A 26,711-nucleotide genomic window follows, 5' to 3' on the forward strand; every position below is an offset into this window, starting at 1 on the left:
TCCTGACTTTCCACCTTGGGTGCTACCCTCTGTCATTTTCGGCAGAACTAAAATGATTAATATTGTCAACTTGACAGAATTTTAGAATCACCTATGAACAGGCTTCCAGGAAGACCTGTGAGAGATTATCTGGACTAGATTAACTGAGGTGGGAAAACCTGAATAAAAATGAGAAAGTGTACTAATACAAGCACTCACTGCTTTCAGCTTCCTTACTGTGGATGCAAGGTGACCAGTTTCCTCAAGCTCTTGCTGCGGTGGCAAATGTGAGCCAAAATAAACTTTTCCCCCTTAAGTTGACTTTGTTTGTGTATTTATCACAGCAACAGGAGTAACTAACCCACATTCCAGACACATACATGGTAATACAGACATGCCTCCGCTTCTGCTTTGAAGACTTCTGACTCAGCTGGCTGGCATTGCACTCTTTCAGGACCTCATCTCAATCTGACTTCCTTGGTACTTGAGCCTGCTACAGGTTTTCTTCCACACACCTCATTTCAGTCCTTTAGAATACGCGGGGGAAACATGTGTTTTGTGCCCAAGCTCCCTGACTCTGGTCACTTGGTATCAAGTTCTTAGTAAAAGAGGAAAAAAGAAAGCCTGTCAACTTCTTGGTAAAAGGTCAATATCTTTGGTTAATATTAATATTGTAGCTTGTTTTGCTTTGCTTTGCTTTTCTGAGACAGGTTCTCCTGTAACCCAGGTTGGATTTGGGTTTACTATGTAGTAGCGAAGGACGGCCCTGAAATTCTGTTCTTCTGCTTTTACTTCCTGAGTCCTGGGAGTATAAGTGTGTGCCACTACGTGGAGCTGTAAAATGGTTTTCAAATGTTTATTTGTTTATTATTGTGTGTTACAATGTGTTTTGGGGGGAGGGGTGCACACATGCTATAATTATGCTAGAGAAACACTTTTGGGAAGCAATTATCTTTCTGCCTTGTTGATGCAGGGTAGCTCTGATTTCTGCTATGCTTTGTAGATAGCTGATATTTCATTTGATTTGCCTGTGTCTGCATTCCATCTTGCTCAAGTAGTGCTGGGGTTGTAACTGTGTGCTTTTGTATCTGGATATTTATTTATTTATGTGTTGTTTTTTTAAGACAGGATATCTCTGTGTAACAATTCTAATTGTCCTGAAACTTACTTACTCTTTGAGATCTACCTGCCTCTGCCTCCTGAGTGCTGAGATTAAACAAATTTGTCGCCATTGTCCAGCATACCTGGATTTTTTTACTATTTTTTTTATTTTCTTATTTTACATACCAACCACTGTTGCCTCTCCCCCCGCTTCTTCCCCCCACACTACTTTCCCCCATCTCAGCCCCATTCACTCCTCACAGGGGTAAGGCCTCCCTTGGGTAGTCAACACCAGAGGGCACACCAAGCTGGGGCAGGACTAAGCCCCTCCCCCCTGCATCAAGGCATGCCACCACAAGGAATGGGCTCTAAAAAGCCAGTCTGTACCTGGATTTTTAAAAGTGGATTCTGGGGGATTAAACTAAGTTTTCCAAGCCTCATCTGAAAGGGGTTTTATCCACTGAGCCATATTGAAAACCCATTTTCGTTTAAAATAGAGAGTTTATTTTTATTTTTAATTATGTATATATGTGTGTGTCTGCATTAACCACTATCCACTGCAAAAAGAATCTTCTTTGACCAAGGTTGAGAGAAATGCAAACCTTATGCATTTAGAGTGCAGAACAGAACTTAATAGAGTCACATGTTGCTATGGATACCAGCAAAATTAATAAAAATGTGATTCAAGCAGAAGAAACCATTTGATGAGGAAAAGTGATAGCTCATCCAACGATGTGACAATTCCATAAGTTGTAAGGAAAAATCAACATACAATGGTTGGGGCAGGGTTTTGTTTTTTGTCTTTACAGAATAATAGAAATACCCATCTTCAAGAAATCAAAAGACCTTGGACACCTGGATGTCTAAAGCAGAAGGGAAGAATCTGTTGGTACCAATATACTCTACAGGGTAATATCTCACTGCCTAACATCAATATCTCTTTAACTACAGAATAGTTGTGGTCCTGATTCAATAATAAATCAAGCTGGCTTTGGAGTTGGAATGTGACTCTTTCCTTCTCTAAACCCAAGCATGTTGCTAAAAGAAAAAAATTTCTGTCTCATATCAGAAGAGCTAACTGGTGTGGGACAGAAGAAAACCAGTAATATAGGGACCATTGTTGTCAAGATTCTATTTCTCTCCATGCTTATTCTTGATTCCTTGGCATCCTTCTTCACAATCATGTCATCAAAAATTTAAACTTTCTGTTTTGATACTAATAATGTTTAAGTTTTCCACAGTAAAAAATAAATCTTTTCAATAGCAATCTTTGAAGTCTCCGGAAGGAAGATGGGGCCCCACAACAATGACTTACCCAGTCTATAATGATGTCATTGAACTGACAAACACCATTCAATGAGCAGCTTTGGACTACAAACTCTTCAGGACAGTTCCAAGGTGAGATGGTTCATCATTTTACACATCTAGCCAGAACTTCAGACAAACCTTACCCATTGCTCTGAGACTGGCTGCAAACATTACAGATAGTCCTCATGGGACTTAACCATTGTTTTTGCTTTCTTACAGGATCCCACAGAGATACTGATACCCTCTAGACAGTAGGAAGCAATTTAAGAAAAAGATGTCCCCTCTCCCAAAAGGTTTTGTTTTCTCAGGTTTATAGATAGTTGTCATCTGTTAAGAGTTGTTTATAAGTTGTTATAGGGTTAGGGGTGGAACAATAAAGTTCAGACTCAGGATTCTCTTTTTGGAAAAGAAAAAAGGGGGATAGGATAGGATATTAAAGTAGATCATTGTATCTACTTGTAAACTAATTTAGCAGACTATCAGCCTTAGATAATTTGCACTGGTATGGATTCTTGTATATTGATACAAATGTAAACCATTTTTCTATTCCTATTTAAGATAATTTGTATGTTGATACAAATTCAAAACTATAATTGCCATATTGTACATATGTTCCTATCCTGTTTGAAATATTTTGTATATTGATATAAATGTATAGTTATATTTATCATACTATATGTATATTCTACCTCTGTTTAGAATATTTTATATATTGATACATAAAAAGGATATTATTGTCATATTGTACTATACATTTCTACCTCTGATTAAGGTATTTTGTATATTGTCACAATTTTGAGGTCATTGTCCTTATATATAGTACATTTGTCTATAGATTGTTTACTTTAATGTGAAGCCTTACTCCTTAGGTTATTTGGGTAGATAAGATTTATGATTAATAATTAATATGAATGCTTGTCATATTCATAATTATGTTAGTTAGGTTTTCCAGATTTATAGAAATAATTTTCAGGTGGAAAGGTAATCTTCAAACGCTTCATAGACCTAGAGAGAATGGCATTTAGATGTTTTGATAACTTAGAATTCTTTTGACATGAGACGCAATTGCTCCTGGCAGCACCGATCTACTCCCAAGAGAATGTTGGGCATTGAAGACACTGTAAATAGAAGTTTGTCTTCTTCTTGGCAAAAAATGACCTCCTGAGCAAAGAACTGCCCTTGCCTTGGCTGCAGACAGTTTGCATACTGTCCTTTCTGGATAGCAGGACACAAGGAAAAGTGACTGCTGAACCTTGCCACGCCAGGGTAAGACAGACTTTCAAAATTCCTATTTCGGAAAAGGGTCTGTCAGATATTCTAGGCCTGTAGCCAAAATGGATGCCTCAATGGTGCTGAGAAATATTAGGTGACAGAGACAGGCTACCAGCTGTCTCTGTCAATTCTTGCAACTTTTTGGAAGTTGCTTGTTTGCACTTCCTGTTTACTCATGTAATATTATTTTCCTTTCCAGGTCTTTGACAAGGTTGAAGACTAGATAGTTACAGTTATAGTCCTCTCATATCTTAGCTAAGAACATTTTAGGTACAAAAGTTACATTCTTCAGGATAGCTATTGGAGTAATCTCTGTAACTTGCCATTTACCTATGGTCTGGTCATTTCTGGACAATGTGTTTCTTGTTTGATGTTGTTCTTGTTGGTTGTATTTCTGTTTTTGTTTATGTTATTACCTTTCCCCTCTCCTGGATAATACTTGATAATTGTTCCTATTGCATATAGTTTTATTTTAGGTTAGAACTTTCTTATTTAAACAAAAAGGGGAGATGTAGTGCCTACTTGTTCCACCTATGACCTTGAGGTACCAGCTCCTAGGTTGTGGCCTCAGGGCTAGCTTAAGACCTGAGGGGCACTTACGCCTAGCTCTCTTCTCTCCCTCATGGGCTTGAACGGTATGGACTGACTCAGGTGGCAGAAGCAGTGTGGGACTAGCCATCAGCCTTCCAGGACTCTGCCATGATTTTGCCTATTCTGTTTAGTGAGTTGTTCTTCCCAATTTATATCATAATAAATAATTATTATGATATAAATTGGGAATAATGATAATAATACCATATCCTTTAAGCAGACTCCCTTGGATTTCTTGTTATACCATATGGCAATTATTTTTGATTTATGATTTCTCTAGTTATCTTAGTTTAATGTTTAAGATTGCACAAACATTAATTATTTTGATTAATACATCTGGCCTATGGTCAGGGTCAGGGACTGTCTTAAAAGTCTTGCCAAGGTGATTGTGACTATTGGAGGATGAAAGGCTGAGTGTTGTCTAGACAGACATAAAATAGAGTTAGGACAAGATGGAATCACCTTAGTCAATTCAAGAGAAAATTGTTTCACAACAATACATTGCACTCAATACAGAATCTTGGCAATCTTAATAAAGGTCCATGTTACTGATTTACATATTTATTCTACTTTTTATTGCTGTTTTACATTTCTCTATTGATATGTGCATGTGTATGATGATGATGTGTGTGTATGAATATCTATATATATGAGTATGGGAACAGGAATGCACAGTGAGCATGTGAAGGTCAGAGAATAACTTTGAATATTGGTCATCACCTTACACCTTGTTTAACAGGGTCCACTGTTAAACCACTGAATATGCCAGGCTGGCCAGCCACTGAGCTTGTGGAGATTCTGCTGTCTCTACCTTCCATCTCACTGCAGGTGTATTGGAATTACAGATGTGTGAAATTTCATCTGGCTTCACCTGAGTTTTGGGGAATCCAAATACTAGTCCTCATGCTTGTGCAGCAAGAGCTTTATTTACGAAGCCACCCCCAGTCCTTATTTATATTTTAAAGTGCACTTCTTTTTATTGTGGAATAAAAATGTTTATAATGTTTTATTGTGCTGTGTCTTACAGTGCTGGATATCCAGCCTAAGACATGGTGGATAATAATCAAGCATGCTACTCATTGACCTATACCTCCAGCACCAACCACTCTAATTATATCAAGACTCCATGCTGATAAATTGACAAGGCAGCAAATTGCCTTCTAAAATACCTATGCTTATACCCATAGACAAAAGCTGCTCCCACCTTTGATCAGAGAAGACACTTCCTACAAAGAATAGCAGTGAGTGAAGAGAGTCAAGGGGTTATTACTGTAAGCTGTCCTTGGTAGTTTGAATGTAATTGGCCCCCAGAAGCTCATAAGGAGTGACACTGCTAGGAGGTGTGGCCTTGTTGGAGAAAATGTGCCAATGTGGGGGCAGGCTTTGAGATCTCCAATGCTTGAGCTATTGTGACACAGTTACTTAGCTCAGTGACACAAGTCACTTCTTGTTGCCTGCGTTCAAGATGTAGAATTCTCAGCTCATTCTCCAGAACCATGTCTGTGTGCATACTGCCATATCCTGCCACGATGAAGATGGACTAAACCTCCAAAACTGAAAGCCAGCCCACTTAAATGTTTTCTTTTATGGAGCTTAAGTGGTCATGGTGTCTCTTTACAGCAATAGAAACCTTAAGACACTGTCCAAGATGCAAAAATCAGGAATGTTTGCATGGTTGGCAGTAAACAAGACATCCATACAGGCTCAGGGAACACTGGCAGAGGAGAGGTGGTGGGAAGAATATAAGATTTGAAGGATAAGGAGTAGGTCTATGAACAACCATTTTCTGGACTGGATATAACTATTGCAGTTATTAACTTTTTCTGAGTGTAATTACATGTCTGGATGTACATATAAGACTGGCCTTATCAATAATAACCCAATGAAGGGAGAGGGACTAACGAGGACCTATCTTTTGTCTTAGAACTATTGGTTATTGATAGACTCTGAGAGAGAGAGAGAGAGAGAGAGAGAGAGAGAGAGAGAGAGAGAGAGAGAGAGAGAGAGAGAGAGAGAGAGAACAACTGTTTTCAATTATGTACCCACTGCTGAACCCACCAGGCTCCAATAGATATCTCTGATCTCATAGTCATACTGATGTCTTTGGGTTATAAAACAAAATGGCTACACATGAATGTATAAGATAGAATGTGTAAGAGACACCTGTGCGTAGGAGCAGAGCTTCACAGGAGCGATAGGAAGGTGGGAGATGAGAATGGTTGGTATGTATTGTAGAAATGTGAGACTATCTAAAAATAAATTTAATAAAAGTGTTGAGTTGAATTATTACACTAAGTTGAGGTAAATAACACTTATAATATTTCTACAGTGCTAAAATCTTCAGATGATACATTTCTCAGGAGATATTATTGTTAAGCAATGCATGTTGCATTTGCTGTTTGCTAAAAGGATATTGAAGCAGAGAAAATCCAATCTGGAATGATAGTCTTATTTTTCTCTGAGGACAATGTGAAATATAATTAGAATTATTTACTGCTCTCCATATATGGGGAAACTTCTAGTTACCTTTTCTGTTTCTGTGAGAAAATACTCTTGACCAAAAACAAGTTATTAGAGGAAGGGGTCTAATTTAGTTTAAAGGTTACAGTCAATCTTTGAAGGACACCAGCAAAGAAACTCAGCAGAAACTTAAAGCAACACCCATGGGGGAACAATGTTGGCTTGCTGAAAGCCTCATGTTTAGTGTTTAGCTGGCTTCCTTACACAGCCCAGGATCATGGGCCTATGGATGGTACCGTCCATAATGGGCTGGGCCTTCATACATCAATGAGCAGTTAAGTTAAGCCCTCACGATATACTCACAAACCAATTGAACCCAGGTAATTCTCCATTTGGGATTCCCTCATCCCAGGTGATCCTAGGCTGTACCAAATTGACAATAAAAACAACTAGAATAGGACAATAGTTAAAAGGCCACATAGAATTTGCCACTTGGGTTTCTGGAGCTCAGAATTTAAAGAGGTTACTTTTTCTTCACATGCTATTCCAACTTTAGTTGAAGAACTCAGATCTTTAGATTCTGCTGCCTGGAAATTCCCTAGTGTTCTGATGATCAGGAGGATGTGCTTATTTTTCGGTTGATGAACTTCCTCAGGGCTCCCTTCAGGTCTCTGTTCCTCAGGCTGTATATAAAGGGGTTCAGCATGGGAGTGACTGCTGTGTACATTACCGCAGAAGCCTTTTCCTTCACAGCTGTGCGGACAGAGGAGGGACACAGATAGACCCCAATGGTGGTCCCGTAGAAAAGGACTACTACAGAGAGGTGGGAGCTACAGGTAGAAAAGGCTTTCTTTCTGCCACCCGCAGAGGGCACCTTCATGATGGCCACGATGATTCGAGCATAGGAGGCAAGGATGCAGACAAAAGGTGTAGCTATCACCATTCCTGCCACAATAAGCACGAAGATTTTGTTTACTGTTGTGTCTGTGCATGAAAGCCGTAGAAGTGGGGTGAGGTCACAGAAGTAGTGAGGGAGCTCATTGTTTCCACAGAATACCAGACGGGCCATGAGGAGGATGTGGGTGAGGGAGATGAAACAGGAATACACCCATGGGCCACCGACCAGCAGCCCACAGAGGCGTGGGCTCATGATAGTAGAATAATGTAATGGGTGACAAATGGCCACAAACCGGTCATAAGCCATCACAGCTATTAAGACACTGTCCATGATGCCAAAAAAGTGGAAAAAGTACATCTGGGTCAGACAGCAAGGATAAGAGATAGACTTGCTCCTGGTTTGAATGTTCACCAGCATCTTGGGAACAGTGTTGGTAGCTAGACAGAAATCAACCAAGGAGAGATTAGCCAGGAAGAAATACATAGGAGTGTGGAGGTGAGAGTCAGCGCTGATGGCTAAGATGATCAACAAGTTCCCCACGACTGTGACCACATACATGCAGAGGAACAAAGAAAAGAGGACAGGCTCATGTTCTGGCTTTTCTGAAAGTCCCAGGAGGATGAATTCAGATGCACTGGTTTGGTTGTGCAGTTCCATGCGTTTAACTCTTTTGGAAGTATTAAAAGTAGAAGTTAAGGAATAGTATGAATATAGATTAGAAGGTAAGACAAGTTAACTTCCCAGTTCTTGTCTGAGCTAATTATAGTACTTTGGACTTTTGCTTAGTATTTATATTACCCCACTCTCAAAGCTTAAATTCAGAATCCTCTGAATATTTCCATTGCACATAAATATTGAGAAAGTGGATAGCTTATGGATTTTTTTCTCTTTTTACTTTTTTTTGAACTTAAAATACAATAACACCATTAGTACTTTCTCTTTTCTTCCTTAAACCCCTCCCAATTATCCCCCTTCCTATCTCTACTTTCTCTTGGATTCACAGCATCTACCCTCTTTTTCTTTGATTGTTGTTACATATAGTTTTTAAAATATGTCCCTAAATATATAAATACAATTTGCTCAGACTATATAATTTTATTCGTATGTATATAATTTCAGGGCTGGAAACATCATGGAAAAGAGAATGGAAAGATTTCATTTTGTGCTTTTAACTGTGTGTGTGTCCAAGGTATCTGCATGCATGTGGTGTGTACATAATTGTGGCAGTCAAAGGAGGACATCAAATGCTTCCCTTATATTGCTCCCCTTCCTCTTTTTTTTTTTTTGTTGAGACAGAGTTTCTTACTGATCCTGAATGTTGCCATTTCATCTAGGTTCAGTGTGATCCCAGGATTCTCCTGCCTCCACCCTCAAACTCCAATGTTACAGGCATGCATAGTCATGTCCGGCTTTTATGTGAGTGCTGAGGACTTGAATTCCTGTTTTCTTGCTTTCACAGCAAGTGTTCTTATCTGCTGAGCCATATTTCAAGACTCCACTCAACATTCTTAAAGGAAGAACTGCTGAAGGATGAATTAATAGAATCCAGAAAGAAGTGATATCCAAGAATTAATGGCCATCCAATAAGTTTCTTTGTAGGTACAAATGTTATAAACAAAACATTGAGTTGCAAACACTTAAGAATACTAATAGAATGCATGTTATGCAGGTGGATTAAAATATGAAGCAACCAATAAATACATAGAAAGTGTTCACAACCATTAGCTGATCAAGGAAAACAAAATCAAAACTACAGTGGAATATCATCTTAACCTGATCATGTAGTCAAAATACATAATATATTTGAATAAAAAATTTAATAATAAGCTCATTACTTTAAAATAAATGTATACTGATAAAAATAAAAAAATATGGGCTGGTGAGATGACTCAGTGGCTAAAGGTGCTTGTTACCAAGCTCTGGACCTGAATGTGATCCTTGAAAGCCACATAGTGAAAGGAAAGAACTGACTCATTCCAGTTGTCCTCTGATCTCTACAGATGTGCTGCTATGTGCATGTGCTCTCTAAATAAGTAAATGTAAAACAAATTAAAAATTACTTATAAAATAATTAAAAATGAAGAAAAATGAAAATGTTGGCTATTATTAAACAAATAAAATAATAGCAAGATGAACAAACAGAAAACCAAGGAGATATGGTGGCATATAATTTCAGCACTTTGGAGGTGGAGGCAGGAGGATCAGGAATTTAAGAACAACTTTGGTGTAATGATTTTGAGGCCAACCTGGGCTACAGTGAACCTGCCTTAAGTAAAACTAAAGAACATAAACAAAGTAATTTCTGGTATGAATATGGAGAAAGATGAGCCCTTACATAGGTATGCAGATTGATATAGTCATTATGGAAGGTAGAAGAAGATTTTTCAAATAAATAAAAATATATATACAAGGTATGATCAAAATACATATGTATAAATTTATGAAATTCTCAAAGATTTCATAAAATACTTTAAAACTGCAAACACAAAAATGATCAGGAAAGAAAACTCACAAAAGTTACAGTTACTTGGCAATTCTTAAAAGGTATATGTACATATATCACTCCCTTGTTAAAAAAAATCCAGCTATAACTCCCCTTGGTAAACACCTAGAGAGAAGGAAGTGAGAACACAGAGAAGCTATCTGTATGACCATGTTCATTGCAGCATTATCCACAAAAGCCAAGACATAGAAGCAGCCTATATCTGTTAGTAGAGGAATGGATAGGAAAATATGGTATATCCAATGGGGAATTATTTGGCCATAAAAAGAATTAAAAAATTTAATTTGCAGCAAAACTGATGGAACTAGAAATTATTTTTAAGTAGATAAAGCTAGACAAATACAGAAAGATGGGTATCCTCTAATTTCTCTCATATGTCAAAAGTAAAATTAAGATAGCACGAAAAGATCAAGAGTAATTACTTAGCAACAGGGAAAGGTGATGAGGAGAGAGATGCTGGAATAAGGGAATGGTGAACGGGTTTGACCAACAAGCATATGTATGTATGTATGTATGTATGTATGTATGTATGTATGTATGTGTGTATGTATGCAAACATCACACTGAATTCCATCAATATGTCCTGATTAAAAATAAAACATAGCCTAAAGAGATGGTTAAATGGGAAAGGTGCTTACCCCTAAGCCTGCTGACTTGAGATCTCCAGAACCCACATAGAAAAAGGACAGAATCAACTTCCACACTTCTCTGCCATCCACACATGTGTGAGCAGACCTCTCCCCACACACATACAGAGGGTTGGGAAAGAGAAAGAATAAATACATGTACTAAAAATAAAACACTGGGAACAAATTATGTATAAGAAGTACATTTAGAATAAAAGAGGGAGGTTCTCATAGATATTTTGAGTATTTTATGCTTTCTACATTGTGTGCATGATTAAAATTTAGAGATAAACACTAAAAATACTCAACACAGATATCTAACTTCCAAATAGATCAAAGGGATACAGAAATAATGAGATTTATTTGGTTTACACAGTGAGCTCCAGACCAGCCAAGGCTACACAGTGAGACCTGGTTCCAATAAAATAAACAAACAAATAAATTTCACATATAAGAGAGAATATGTGTGAAGCTATTTTGTTACACTTACTTATTTCATTAACATGGTGATTTTTATTTCTCTACAGAAAATATCTTGTTACTGCAAACCCACCAATACAATTATAAATGGATTAGGAACATGCTCATTCTTGCTTTTCTTTGTTGTTATTAACAATTCAAATTAATAATTAAAATTGCTGTTATTAACAATGTTGTCCCATGACTTTTGGGAGAACCCGTTTCAAAAGAATAAATAAGCCTTCCTGCTCCATTACTCCTATTTACCCCTTCATATCTCTTCATTTTTCTCCTTTCCCTTAAAATCCTCCTTCCTAGATCCTTACTAATTTTCTGATAACTATGGCTGTTCCAAATGAGATACACATTATCTGAAGATTCAAATATTAAGCTGCACAAGTGAGAGAAAACGTGAAGTTTATCTTTCTGTGTCTGTGCTACCTCATTAAAAATGATTGCTTCTAGCTCCATCAACGTACCACAGAATTTCATTTTTTCTTAATTCCACCGCAGACAGGGCGGGGTGGCCACAAATCCTATTACTAGCTAACTAGATACTGGCAATTTATAGCTGTTGGGAGAGGAATAATCAGTTTTCTATAATGGTGTGGTCCCGGAAGGTTGAACAAACATCAGTGGAGGGTCACACATCTACAAATACACAGGTAACAGAATTTGGACTTCATGGGTTAAAAGTCAAAGAAGACACAAAGTTGGGTGGGTAAGGAAGGTAAGGGTGAATCAAGGAGGAGTTAGGGGAGGATGATGAATATGATCAAAATACATTATGAAATTCTCAAAAAACTAACAAAAAAGAAAAATAAGACAGAAAGATTGAGAAGGACACTTGATATTGACATACATGCCACAGCACAGGACAGGGAGAGAAACTGAGAATTATTTATCTTCCTACTGAAGCCAAACTCTAAAAAAATCCATTTAAAAATTGTTTTTGGTTTTCTAATTTTATTATGATACAGGCTAACTGCAGTATTAGTAAGGACTTGAGTCTCTGGTTACACAACTACCATAAATTAAGGGTCCTGTTAGTTTTGAATTTATAATTTTAAAGTAATCCCTAACCATCCATTCTCTTCCCCTGGCCCAACCTGAAAACAATTGAATTTATCTTCAATTATCATCTTCACCACACCCTCTTGTATTCATTTACTCACACCAGAAGCAATTACTGGTGATTGCCATATGTCAAGCTTTGGGCTTACTGATTGGGATGATAACTTGGAGACACACAGACCCTGTACTCAGGACACTTGAAACGAGGGCTATTTGTATTTTTTTCATTTTTGTGGACAATATCATATCTAGGCAATGATAATGTCACAGGAACAGTAAAAGCCCAGTAATAGTAGATGGTTTGCTTTTTGTCAAGAGAATAAAATCTCTGGGTGGGATGAAGATGTAATATCTGGCTAAAGCGTAACCCTTCAGGAAGGAAGACCAACCCTAGGAAGGCGGGTTCACTTTGAGCCATTCTAAAAAGATAGAGGAATGTCAGCTATTCAATGAGATAATTTGCTTTGATTCTGTTGTGTCTGTCAGCCTTTTTGAGGTCTGACGCAGAAAGGTATAGCTTTTTGTTTGTTTGTTTGTTTTCTCTTCTCTCTCCTTCTTTCAGGTGTTGGCCAGAGCTGAAGCATGCTTTCTCTGGTTCTTTGATCTCTTTCACTCTTCCCTGAAGTTCCCTTCTTAGCTGTGTGTCTGCTTGTCCTCAGGGCAGCTTGTCTCCATTCTGGCTTAATGAAAATGGCAGGGATTGGTTTTCTTTCTCTCCTCCGGCTTTCTCCTCCTCCAGACACTGAGATTTACAGCTTGCCTAACTGGTGCTTTTCTTTTAAATTCTAATAAATTTATCACCAAGCTTTTCTTTGTATCTGTTCTTAAAGTTTTTTTTTTTTTTAAATTAAAATAAGTGGATCCGTATTTCCGTAGTAACATGCAGTGACCCTTTTGAGACGCCTTAAAATTTCTGGTAGCAAAGATATAAGCATAATTTCTTCATAAAAATAATAAAACAATGGTTTTAATTTTACTTGAATGCCTCCTATAAGAACAACCACTGAATGTTTATTGATTTACTTTTTGTTGTTGTTTATTTGTAGCATTGGGATTTGAACCCAGGGTCTTGTATATGCTAGATAAGTGCTTTACTACTGAGTTAGGTACTCAAGGCACTCCTTTTATATATTTTTACTTTGAGGCAGGGTCTCACTAGGTTGCCTAGGCTGGCTGTGACCTTCTAGTCAGTCTTCAGATCTCAGCTTAGCTGGGATTGCAGACAGGAAGCTAGAACATACCTGGAACACTAACTTCCTTCATTTGCCACTTACAACACCCCAAAGAGATGAATGTTACTTCACATAAAAAATGAAGGCATGAGGAGATAAATAAAATCAGATGGAATTTCACAGAGTATAGGTAGTAAAATTAATTGAAGGGATCTAAATTTGGAGTGTATGTTTATCTTCTATATTTTATGAGTTGTACACAAATTGAATTCATTTTTTGGTGGAGTAATTGAACTCTAAGGATATTTTTCAAATTATGAGGGAATGTTCTTAATAATGTGAGCCACTGGATATAGGTGCTGGGATGTGAACTCTGATCTTCATGGTTGAGTAGTAAGTACTCTTAACTGTGGAGCCCTTGTTCCGTCCCCATAATCTTAATAATGAACCACCTGGAGGCCTGGTAGCACATAAGACTATTTTGGAAACATATCTGGGTAAGTCAGGGAGCTTTAGAAATGTTAGTATCTATATAATACCTTTGGATTTCTCACGACTGTCCATTGAACGAAGTCTAAATATTTTGTTTATGTTAAAAACCTTGGGACCATCAGACGGCTCAGCCAGCAAAAGTGCTTACATTGCAAGTCTGGAGACCTGATTTCATATCCTGGAACCCATATGAAAAAATAGAATGTAGTGGCTTGCACTTACCATCTCAGCACTCCTAAGATGAGACTTAGGGAGGAGACAGTATTAGCTAGAAGGTCACAATTGCAGTGCAGTAGCAGAAACAAGAGAGACCTTGCCTCAAAATAAAGCAACAAACAGAAAATAAGGTGGACTTCTGAAAAATTGTCCAAGCATCACACACATATGCCCTTTCACACTAAAGTACACACATATGCCTCCCCCATCCCAAATACATCTTTAAAAAACCCTTCTAGATCTTTAGTAAATGTATGCTTCGAGCTAATATTTCTCCCTACAGGCATATTGCAATTGTTTGGGGAACTAGACTAACTTCCATTCATCCCACTCATCCCTAGCATTTCCTGTTTCTAAGTAGCTCCACATTCTTTAACATCTAATAAAATCCTAACATGACAGCTAATATAGTTAATACATTGCATATATGTTAAATCATTTTAATAGCAAATTGTGAAGTGGGAGGAGATTTTATTTTTCTTCCTGTGTGTGTGTGTGTGTGTGTGTGTGTGTGTGTGTGTGTGTGTGTGTGTGTGTGTGTGTGTATGTTTGCCTGTGTGCTGTGTGGTCATGTATAGAGGTCAGAAGTTGACAATGAGGATGTATGACACAATAGCTTCTCTACTTTTTCTTTTGAAACAGAGTCTTTCACTGAACCTTGAGTTTATAATTTCAGCTACACTGGCTACCCAGTAAGGCCCCAGTATTTACTTCTCTCTGCTTGCAGTTCTGGGGTTAGAAGCATACACAGCCGTGTTTGACTTTTACCTGGGTGATAACAATCTGAATAAGAGTCTCCATGCTTGCACAGTAAGCATATTACCCATTTATCCATCTCCCTAGCCCCTGTTGTTTTCTTGTAAAGGTCAGATAAGTGAGACTTCAAGAAGAGTAGAACACACAAAACCTCTTACAGATTTTAAGAGAGCAAGCTTGCTTCCCACATTGTGTTTTCCCTAGTCAAAGGCTCAGACCTTTTCCATTGAGCTATAATGCTTCCTATTGTCTCTTGCTGCAATTCCTTAATCCCTACACTTCTGCTTTAAATTCTCCATCTACAGAATTCCTGTGACCAAGTAGTTTTATTTAATTTAATTTTGTTAGGGGAGACGGTATCTCACTTTACAGACCAAGCTGTCTGCATATATTCTTCCTGCCTCAACTTGCCAAGGCATTAGCCACAACAAAAAGATCAAAGATAATTCCTTATTATATGTTCTGATATTAGATTAGGCATTTATGCCGTGTGTAAGAAAGGAAGTTTTAAATATTATTGGAAGGGCTATAAGTTAGTGCTACTATTGAGGTATCAGTATGGAGGTTCCTCACTAAATGGAAAATGACATTTCAATGCAATCCAGCTATAGCACTTCTGAGTATATATCCCAAATGGATAAAAACAGTAATACCTGCCTACCCTTGTCTATTATGACTCTATTCATAAATAGCACTGTTGTTGAGTTAGCCCAGATACTCATCAATGAATGAATGAGTAAAGAAAAAAAATCTGAATATAGAAAGAGTTCATATTAATTCACAAGGAAATTCAAAACTATGCTATTATAAAGAAATGGATAAAATTTGAGTTCATAACATTAATTAAAATAATTAGGATCCTGGAAGAAAGACGTCATTTTTTTCTCATAAAATTTTACAAGAGACATGAAGGTAGAAAGGATACTATTAAAGATGTAGAGAAGAAGAGGGAAAAGGATAAGAAAGAATAATACTGTGGGTGAATATAATCAAAATATAAATATGCATAGAAAAATCTTTGCACACAGATAGTTTGTGTCATGCTAAGACTTGGAAAATGTACTACACTATAGTGTAATGATTTGACTAAAAGAGATGAAATGTTTTATATACCAAGAAGGAACAAAGATTATCATTTGATGAAATTAGTAACTGATGCAATAAACCAATTTCCTGTACTTTCTTTCTAAGACACCTAAGCATTTGCTTATCCACTCTTTCACACCTTATTGTTCTAGAACCTGGGAAAACGCTCAGGAATGGAAAGACTCATGAAGCACCTTATTCTTCTAATTGAGTCTATCTATGCTCAATGAATCACTGTTGTGATCCCAGCTGGACCCTTAGAATTTGTTTACAGGCTCTCAGAATTTAAGAGATTAAAAGTGTTTATTTGTTTATTTTGTATGTGTGTGGGTGTATGTATGACATGGTGTGTGTGAGGAGGTCAGAGTATGCTTGCAAAAGTAGATTCTCTCCTCTCACTGATTAGGTTTTTGGGATAGATCTTAAGTTGTTAGGCTTGTCAGCAAGGACTTTTACCAATGAATCATCTCAATACTCCCAAATTAAAAGATTTTAGAAGATGTTCACAATCTCTAGAGGTTTCCAAAGAATCAACAGAAGAATAACTCAAGTTCTTTTGACAGAACAGTTTAGGGAATCCTTCTATTTCTTGAGTTATTGAAGTGGATTTGGACAAGGTAACATTGATAAAAATCAGTTTTATAGAAAACAGAAAAATGTTTCAGAAAAATGTGTAAATTTTTATGATGTGCAAACCACTTGACCTCACGACAATCCCTAGAACTCACACAAAAAGCCAAATGTGTGAAGCAGAGCTGTAACCTCTGTGTTCCTATGGCAAGATTGAAGGTGGATACAGAATTGACTAGGATCTTGTGTACTAGCCAGTCTTTTGTACTATGCTCAGTGGCAGATACAATAAGAGAGATACCACCTCAGCAAGGTGGGCAGAAAGAACCAACTCCCAAAGTTGTCCAAATACCACCATACTCATTCCATGGCATGGGTGCACATACAGTCACAAAAACAGCTTGTCGAATGATTAAATATTGAAAAATCATTTTTAAAGTCTTGGTAAAAGTAAATATTTCAGCATTTATCACACCATCAAACCTGTATCTCATCAATTTTGTCCTCTGATGGCTCATTCTCCTCTTTTTCTTTTTTCCTCTACCCCAGACACCCTTATCACTTACTTGGTTGTTTTTCTTCTTTGGGATGCCATCACTCAGGCATTCTTTATACTGACTGGGTTTTTTATTTCTGAAATTAAACAAAGAAGTTAATTTTGCTTCTTGGAAAGTCTTCTTTGGGCCAGAAGGATGCCTTGCAGTGCATGTGTAGGTATCCTTCTGGCCCAAAGAATAAATGAAGCCAAGGTACAGGATAAATTATAAGAACTGAGGGAATATTTACAGTTTCATTAGGAATCTAATTCCCAAGACTTCTTGTTAGGCAAATTGTCCAATTTCTTCTTGATTCCCTGAATAGTTCAGTTTCCTATGGGGGCTGGAATATGGTTGTAAGAAGCCCACATGGACCATTTTAACTCTTCAGGAGGAAAATAATGGAAAGTGACAGCTTCTGCACATTTTCTGCACTCTCATTTGTGAACAAGCTCATTACTTTCAAACAGTTTTCAAAACTTTACCGACAGGTCACTTCTGCTTCCAATCACTGCACTCAGCTGCACTTCCTGTGTCCTTACCCAGCAAGTCTCCTGGACCTCCCTATCCACATCTTCTTCACAATCCACCAACTTAAGCCAGGTCCCACATGCAGTGCTTAGGGCTAGTCTGGCAACCTTCACCTGAGCTTCAGGAAACCTCTATATTTCTGCCATTACTTGGCCTACCTCCAGTCACCCATAGGTCCGTTATGGATTGCTTTGCCCACATTACTCTCCAGAGTCTATCCAGGTGACTCTCAGTCACATATCAAATGTACTGACTAGTCTGGCCTCCTTTGCCTGTACCATGAATGGTTTCTAGGCTTCTGCCAGGACCCTACATACTATTTCCAATTGCAGGTCCCACTCACATCACATTAAACTCTGCCACCCAGATAGATCTACCTCCATACTACAGACTTGGACCAGGAGGTACATTCTGTTCACTAGCATAGTTTTTTCTGCCTATCTGATTCCATTCTAACCTCTAGGGTCAAACTGCCCCCATGTCCTCTCTTCCCCAAACTTCTCTGTCCACAACAGACTTAGAAAAAAAGTCCACATGGCAAAATCTAATGCAAAAATATAAAGAATATGAAAGATCAAGGCAGTATCTTTTCTCCAAACCCTTCCAGTTCTGTAGAAATATAGAAATGGCAATTATTTCAATGAACCACAGGACATAGAACTGAAAAAATCATAAGCTCCATTAATGATCTCAAGGAGCTTAAAGAAGACACAAAGAAACAACTCAATGGGATTACAGAGAAAGAGCTTAAGTAGACCAAATACCTGAAACAATGCCCAAGAAAGTACATACATAAAGCTGATGGAAATGACAGTTACAATCCAGGGCTTGAGAATGGAATTCAGTGAAGATATAGAAGCATTAATGAGGACTTAAGCAGAAATGAAGATAGAATTGAAAAAGCACAGTAACTAAACTAGAAAACTCAAAGGAAAGCAGGACAAGTGGAATGCATTAAGAATAAAGAATATCAAGAGTCCCCTTGGGCAGACACCACCTGCCCAACCATAGGCCGCACCTGCCAGAAGACTAACCCTCAACTCTGGGAGACACCCCCTGCCCAACCATAGGTCCTGCCCACCAGAACAGATAGGCCAGTCACCTGTAGACCTCCCCCACTCTCTTGGTTCTCTCAAGCTGACACCCCCCCTGCCAAACAACATGCCTCAATGCCAGAAGACCAGCTCCCAACTCCAGAAGACACTCCCTGCTGAAACAATCCACAGCTCCCAGAAGATCAAGTTGGTTGCCTGTCTCCAGACCTCTTCCATTCTCTAGGTGCCCCTAAACACTATCCCCAACCCACCCTTTCCTCCTCTTTTCTGTGTCCCAGCCCCCAAATCAGGCAGAACCCCTGCCCAACAGAGATCATACCTGCCACCAAAAGTGGCAGCTCCCAACTTGGGTGGAGACTGCCTGCTCAAACAGAAGCTACACAGGCCAGAAGACCAGAGAGGAAACATAAACCAAGGAAAAAATATTAATCCAATAAAGACAAACCCAGAAATTGGTACCTAGATGTATAATCACCCAAAACCCAGAGGACTAGGCGCCAACACAAAAACAATCGACAACAGTCAGGGTAATATATCACCACCAGAGTCCCGCTATTCTACTACAGCAATCTCTGAATATTCTGACAGGGCTGCAGGATAAGAAAAAGACCTTAAAACCAACTTTTGAGTTAATCTTGTATACAACCAATTTGTTGAAAATGTTTATCAACTCTAGGAGTTCCCTGGTGAGATTTTAAGGGTCCCTATGTATACTATCATCTCATCTGCAATAAAAATATTTAGACTTCATCCTTTCTTATTTGTAATCCCTTGATCTTTTTCAGTTGTCTTATTGCTCTAGCTAGAACTTCAAGTATTACATTGAATAGATATGGAGAGAGGGGACAATTTTGTCTTGTTCTTGATTTTAGTGAAATTGCTTTGAGTTTTTCTCCATTTAATTTGATGTTGGTTAGAGGCTTACTATAAATTGCGTTTATTATGCTCAGGCACTGTAAGCAACTGTGTTGCAACTCTGGGGGAAAGGTGTCCCGACTATTTGGGAGTCAGACAATACCTCAAGCTGCTAGGACAGCTCTGACAGCTGGAGCTGCATGGGACAGCTCAGCTCTGGAGAGAAAGGTTACCTGACTGCTCAGGAGAGTCAGGCCTAGAGCTGCTAGGACAGCTCAGCTCTGGAGGGAAAGGTATGTTGACTGCTTGGGAGAGTCAAGCCTGGAGCTGTTAGGACAGCTCAGCATGGAAAGGTATCCTGACTTTTCAGGAGTCAGGCTATACTTGGTGTGATGGGGGATGATGTGCCCACAGGATATAGCAATCCTGCTCCTATCCTGGAGAACCACTACATCTGAGCTTTGCTCAGCCCCCACTTAAGGGGGCTTCCTAGCAGAGCTCTGCTTATTCTCTGGCCTAAGATGTTGCTTATTTTGCTTCATGCTGCAAAAGAGAAAACCCCTGCAGAAATGTAGTAATCTCTGGCTCGGGTGAAAAGTTGTTACTTTTTCTGCTCCCCCTTGCTCAGCCCCCTAAGAGAAGTCTCAGCAAGGTTCTGTTCAGCTCCCTCTTGCTCAGCCCCCTAAGGGAACATATCTGCAAGTTTTTTTCTGCTCAGTCCACTATGGGATGTCTTAGCAATCTTCTCTGCACTGACAAATGAAGATCTTTACACCCAAAACTCTTTTGAAAAAGAGATTTATTTGGGAAGGAGGAGTCCAGGAGAGTGGTTGTCTCTACAAGGGTGGAGAGAACAGCACACAACTGACCAGTCAAGGTGGTTTGTATAGGATCACTTGGGGACAGAGTTAACCAGGAATTGGTTAGTTTTTTTCTGCTCAGGGATTGGTTAGTTCTGTGGTTAAGGGCAGAGATGGCCCTGATTTCAGAGCCAAACTGTGTTCTTTTGACTAGCCTTTCTTAGGTTTTTTACTCTAATTCTAAGGCCAGGGCATATTTCTTTTACTTGCCCTGATTCTAGGGACACAGAGTGTTTCTTAGGTGCTGGTGTGAGTCAGGGCATGTTTCTTAGGTTCTGGGTTTGTGGATAAAGTGTTTCTTTCTCTGGCTCAGGTCCCAGATCTTTCTTTCCATGGTTCTGGGCTCCAGGGCCAGGGTGGGTTTCTTTAGCCAGCCCACTTTCCCAACAGGCACATCCTTTGTATCTCTAATCTCTCCAGGACTTTTATCCTGAAGGGGTGTTAGATTTTTGACAAAGACTTTCTCAGCATCTATGGAGATGATTATGTACTTTTTTCTTTCAGTTTATTTACATGATGGAATATATTTGTGGTTTTTGTACATTGAAACATCCCTGCATTTCTAAGATGAAGCCTACTTAATCATGCTGGATGATCTTTTTGATATATTCTTGGATTTGATTTGTGAGCATTTTATTGAGTATTATTCCATCTATGTTCATAAGGGAAACTGGACTGTAATTCTCTTTCTTTTTTGAGTCTTTATATGGTTTGTGTATTACAATTACTGTGGCCTCATAAAATAGATTTGGCATTATTCCTTCCTATGTAATTATTTGAAGAGTTTTGCCATCAACTCTTCTTTAAAAGTCTCATAGAATTCTGTGCTAAAAGAGATTGCCCTGGGATTTTTATTTTCTTGGTTGATAGACTTCTAATACTCCTTCTATTTCCTTAAGGGTTATAGGTTTATTTAAATTGTTTATCTGACCTTGGTTTAACTCTGGTAAGTGGGAACTATTGAGAAAATTATCCATTTCTTTTGACTTTCCAATTTTGTGGAGTACAAGTTTGTAAAGTAGGACCTAGTGACTCTTTGGATTTCTTTAATCTGTTGTTATGTCCTCTTTTCATTTCTGAGTTTTTTAATTTAGATGTTCTCTTAATCATTTGTTAGTTAAGATAAGGGTTTGTATATTTTATTGATTTTTCTCAAAAATCAACTCTTTGTTTTGTTGTTTCTTTGTATTGTTTTCTTAGATTCTACGTTTTTGATTTCATGCCACAGTTTAATTATTTCCTACCATCTACTTCTCTTGGGTGAGCTTGCTTCTTTTTGTTAATGAGTTTTCAGGTGCACTGTAAAGTTATTAGTATGAGATCTCTTCAGTTTCTTTAGGTAGGCACTTAGTACTATGAACTTTCCTGTTTGTACCAATTTCATTGTATCCCTTAAGTTTGGGTACGTTGTGTATTCATTTTCATTGAATTCTAGATAGTGTATAATTTCTTTTTTTTTTTTTTTGTCTTGACCCACTTTTCATTCAATAGAGATTTATTCAGTTTCCATGAGTTTGTAAGCTTTCTGTTTTTCTGTTTTTGTTGACATCCAGCTATAGACTGAAATTTTCCTGTGTCCCACCCAGTCCTGCATCTGCTTGGTCCCAAGTAAACACACAGAGGCTTATATTAATTACAGACTGTATGGCCTATGACTCAGGCTTCTTGCTAGCTAGCTCTTTCATCTTAAATTAACCCATTTCTATTAATCTGTATGTTGCCATGTGGCCATGCCATTACCAGTCTGCTGGCATCTTATTTCTCCTCGGGTGGCAGGCTCATGTCTCCCTCACTTCACTCTTCTTCGTCTCTACCTTCAGTCTGAATATACTGCCTAACCTTATTCTGCATTGCCATTGGCCAAACAGCTTTATTTATCAACCAATGAGAACAACACATATTCATAGTGTACAGAAAGACATTCCACAGCACTTCCCCTATTCTGTCTAATCAAAAAGGAAGCTTTTAACTTTAATATAGTAAAATTATATATAACAAAACAGTTATCAAACATGAATTACAGTTACAATATCTAGTCTATTTTTATTTGGTAAAATTAAAGAAAATATTATATCATCTATCCTATACTTGTGAGTCTAAAGTTTTATATTTGATTTACCTTTTATCATAACTAAGGAAAACTATAATAATAACTATCTAGTCTTCAAATCCATCAAAGACCTCAGAAGGATATAATATTACCTAAGTAAACAGAAAAAGCATTGTAAGCAACTTTCAAAATTCTAGAAATGATAGAGACATCTGCTTGCCTGGGCAGTCACATAAAGTTCCTCTGCAACATTGGGGCATCCATCTTCAGCCTATAGGTCTAGAGTCTCTGTCAGACTTTTTTGTGAAGCAGGAAATTGGAAGGATTCTATCACCTATTGGCAAAGTTCATCAGTTGGTTTCCTCTGTGTGCTGAAGAATGTCTGGCAGTATCTTCTGTGAAGCAGGAAACTGAAGGACCATCTCATTCTGTTTAGGCAAAGTTTAGTGGTCGTTTTCCTATGGGTCCTACATGTCCAGTTTATACAACATTCTGCCAAGCAGTCCAGGCAAGGGCAGTTTTAACATGATTATAAGTTTGATTATCATAGATGACTAGTTATTAATCTGTATTTTTAGTTATACACTATAATTTTTAATGAGTTGCATAAACATAACACATTAAAGAAGAAGAGAAACATATATATAGTATAAAAAATTAACTTTAAACTTGTATCAATAAACTAAAATCTATAGCAGTGTAAAACATTTCAAACAAGTTGTTGCTCTTTAAAAGTAGATTTAATAATCTACCATTTCAACCTATCATATCTATATCCCCTTTTCATTTTTTTAGGAAGAGTTTACCTTTATAATCAATCCCATTTAAATAAAAATAAACATTTATAAACAATATTTTGGGAATTTGGGCATAGCTTTTCATACCACTTCCTGCTGATTGGTGGTGCTGGCAATCTTATGGGGATCCTGATAAAATTTGAGAAAATGGTCAAGTCCTGAGAAGACAAGCTATAACCTTTGTTGATAGATACCATCCTTTAAGATTCAGAAGGTCTCAATTGATCAAATCTGATACATCTTAACCTGGAATAAGTTCACAGTCTCTTGTTTCTTGTGGAAACATAAGCAGAGCCTCCTTGCCAAAGCAACATATTCTTAGCCCCAATTTTGAAGTCAAGACACCTTAAATATATATAATTAGTTTAACTTAGCAGCCTTTACAATCAAATGTCTTTCTGCAGTTAGCTCATTAACAGTCAAAAAAATTAAAGAAAATGCAATATTCATAATTGAGGCTTTCTGTGTATTTTCCATCTTTACATGTGATTTCTTTTATATTATTTTTATTGTGTCTTTAAAGACTTTATTTTTTAAAACCATCTATTTTATATAACTGTCTATACCCATTTTCCTCTCTCTTCCAAGCCTGTGTACATTTTTACACATACTGTAAACTGTTCAGAGGTTTATTCCATTTGAATCTGTATTATTGTGTATCTATAATCCATTTCTGACCAAGAGAGATTTTAAACTGCAGAGCTGCATGGTGGCTTTGGCTGTTGACTCCACCCCATTTGGTTTCTCAACATGGTGGAGGTACATTTACCCCTAGCTCTGGCAGCTTTAATCTACAGTGGTCTGATAGGATGCAGGGGGTTATTTCAGTTTTCTTGTATCTGTTGAGACTTGCTTTGTGTCCAAGTATGTGGTTAATTTTGGAGAAAGTTACTTATGGTGCTAAGAAGAAGGCATATTAAATTGTTTTTGTGTAATGTTCTTTAAATATTTGTTAGATTCATTTGGTTTGTAATGTCAGGTAGCTATAGAATTTCTTTGTTAAATTTTGACTGGAAAGCCTGTCCATTAGTCAGAGTTGGGTATTGAAATCTCCCACTATCAGTTTGTTAGGGTCAATATACTTTTTAAGCTGTAGTAGTGTTTCTTCTACAAAAGTGGGTGCCCTTGTGTTTGGAGCATAGATGGTTAAGAATTCAAACATCATCTTGGTGGATTTTTCCTTTGATGAGTATGAAGTGTCCTTCTGTATGTCTTATGATTATTTTTAGTTTGAAATGTACTTCATTAAATATTACAATGGCTACACTAGTTTGCTTCTTAGGTCCATTTTCTAGGAATATCTTTTTCCAACCCTTTACCCTGAGGTAAGGTCTATCTTTGTTGTTGATATATATATTTTGTGTATTCAGAAAAAGGATGGATCCCATTTTTACATCCATTCTTTTAGTTGGTGTCTTTTTTTTCACATTTCTTTATTAAGAAATTTTCTACTCACTCTACATACCACCCACAGATTCCATCTCTTCCCTCCTCCCACCCCCTAGCCTTCCATCCTAAACCACCCCACATCTCCACATCCCCCAAATCAAGGTCTTCCATGGGGAGTCAGCAGAGCCCAGCACACTGAGCCTAGGCAGGTCCAAGCCCAACCCACTGTACCAAGGCTATGAAAGGTATCACTCCACAGGTACCATAATCCCAAAAGCCTGCCATGCACCAGGGATGGATCCTGATCCCCCTGCCTGGGTGCCCCCCAAACAGTTTGAGTCAAACAACCATCTTCAATAACCAGAGTTATTGAAGTCCCATGGGGGCTCCACAGCCAGTAGTCTACAGTTCATGGGCTTCCACCACTGTGGCTAGTCATCTCTGCACTTCTTCCCATCATGATCTCAACATCCCCCACCTGCAGAATCCCTCCTCTCTGTCATTGATTGGATTCCTGGAGCTCAGCCTGGCGCCTGGCCACGGATCTCTGCATCTGCCTCCTTCAGTCACTGGATAAAGGCTCTATGATGGCGGTTACTGTATTCACTAGACTGTTCACCAGAGTAGACCAGTCCAGGAACCCTCTAGACCACTGCCAGCAGACCAAGGTGGGGTCATCCTTGTGGATTCCTGAGAGCCTTCCATGATGTCCACATCTATCATGGTATCTCCCTTCCTACCCTCCCAATCTGTCTCTGTTCCAGTTTGACCCTCCCATTTCCTTATGTTCTCACCCCCCACTCCTCACCTCTGCCACCCCAACTCCCAGTCCGCTCATGTAGATCCCATCCACTTCTCCTTTGCTGGGCCATTCATGTGTCCCTCCTAGGGTCTTTCCCTGTTAGCTAGCCTCTCTGGAGCTGTGGGTTGCATTCTGGCCATCCCTTCCTTCACATCTAGTATCCACTTATGAATGAATACATACTACGTTTGTCCTTCTGAGGCTGGGTTAACTCACTCAGGATGATATTTTTTAGTTCCATCCATTTGCCTGCATATTTCATGATATTATTATTTTTCACTGCTGAATAGTACTCCATTGTGTATATGTGCCATATTTTCTTTATCCATTCTTCAGTTGAAGGGCATCTAGGTTGTTTCCAGTTTCTGGCTATTACAAATAATGCTGATATGAACATAGCTGAGCATGTGTTCTTGTGATAAGATTGAGCATTCCTTGGGTATATGCCCAAGAGTGGTATAACTGGGTCTTGAGGAAGACTAATTCTCTGTTTTCTGAGAAACTGCCATACTGATTTCCAGAGTGGCTGTACAAGTTTGCACTCCCACCAACAGTGTAGGAGTGTTCTCCTTGTTCCACATCCTCTCCAACATAAGCTGTCTTCAGTGTTTTTGATCTTAGCCATTCTGACAGGTGTAAGATGGTATCTCAGAGTTGTTTTGATTTGCATTTCCCTGAAGACTAAGGATGTTGAGCAATTCCTTAAATGTCTTTCAACCATTTGTGATTCTTCTGTTGAGAATTCTCTGTTAAGCTCTGTAGTCCATTTTTTAATTGGATTGTTCAGTGTTTTGAAGTCTAGCTTTTTGAGTTCTTTATATTATTTTGGAGATCAGCCCTCTGTCAGATGTGGGGTTGCTAAAGATCTTTTCCCATTCTGTAGACTGTCGTTTGGTCTTATTGACAGTGTCCTTTGCTCTACAAAAGCTTCTCAGTTTCAAGAGGTCCCATTTATTAATTGTTGCTCTCAGTGTCTGTGCTACTGGTGTTATATTTAGCAAGTGGTCTCCTGTGCCAATGCGTTCCAGACTACTTCCTACTTTCTCTTCTATCAAGTTCAGTGTAACTGGATCTATGTTGAGGTCTTTGATCCACTTGGACTTGAGTTTTGTGCATGGCGACAGATATGGATCTATTTGCAATCTTCTACATGTTGATATCCAGTTATGCCAGCACCATTTGTTGAAGATGCTTTCTTTTTTCCATGGTACAGTTTTGGCTTCTTTGTCGAAAATCATATGTTCATAAGTGTGTGGATTAATGTCAGGGTCTT

The 26,711-nt window shown here is 38.3% G+C and overlaps 1 protein-coding gene across 1 annotated transcript; it reads right to left on the reverse strand.

Annotated features, from left to right (window-relative positions):
- Window positions 1-7,324: 7,324 nt before the first annotated feature.
- On the reverse strand, window positions 7,325-8,266 carry LOC128102986 (olfactory receptor 24). Its single transcript, XM_052726995.1, has one exon. It carries the CDS (start codon window positions 8,264-8,266, stop codon window positions 7,325-7,327), a length of 942 nt encoding a protein of 313 aa, XP_052582955.1.
- Window positions 8,267-26,711: the final 18,445 nt, after the last annotated feature.

This window comes from Peromyscus californicus, unplaced genomic scaffold (genome assembly GCF_007827085.1).
Source record: "Peromyscus californicus insignis strain IS unplaced genomic scaffold, ASM782708v3 Scaffold_11__1_contigs__length_118956290, whole genome shotgun sequence".
Classification (NCBI taxonomy): Eukaryota; Metazoa; Chordata; class Mammalia; order Rodentia; family Cricetidae; genus Peromyscus; species Peromyscus californicus.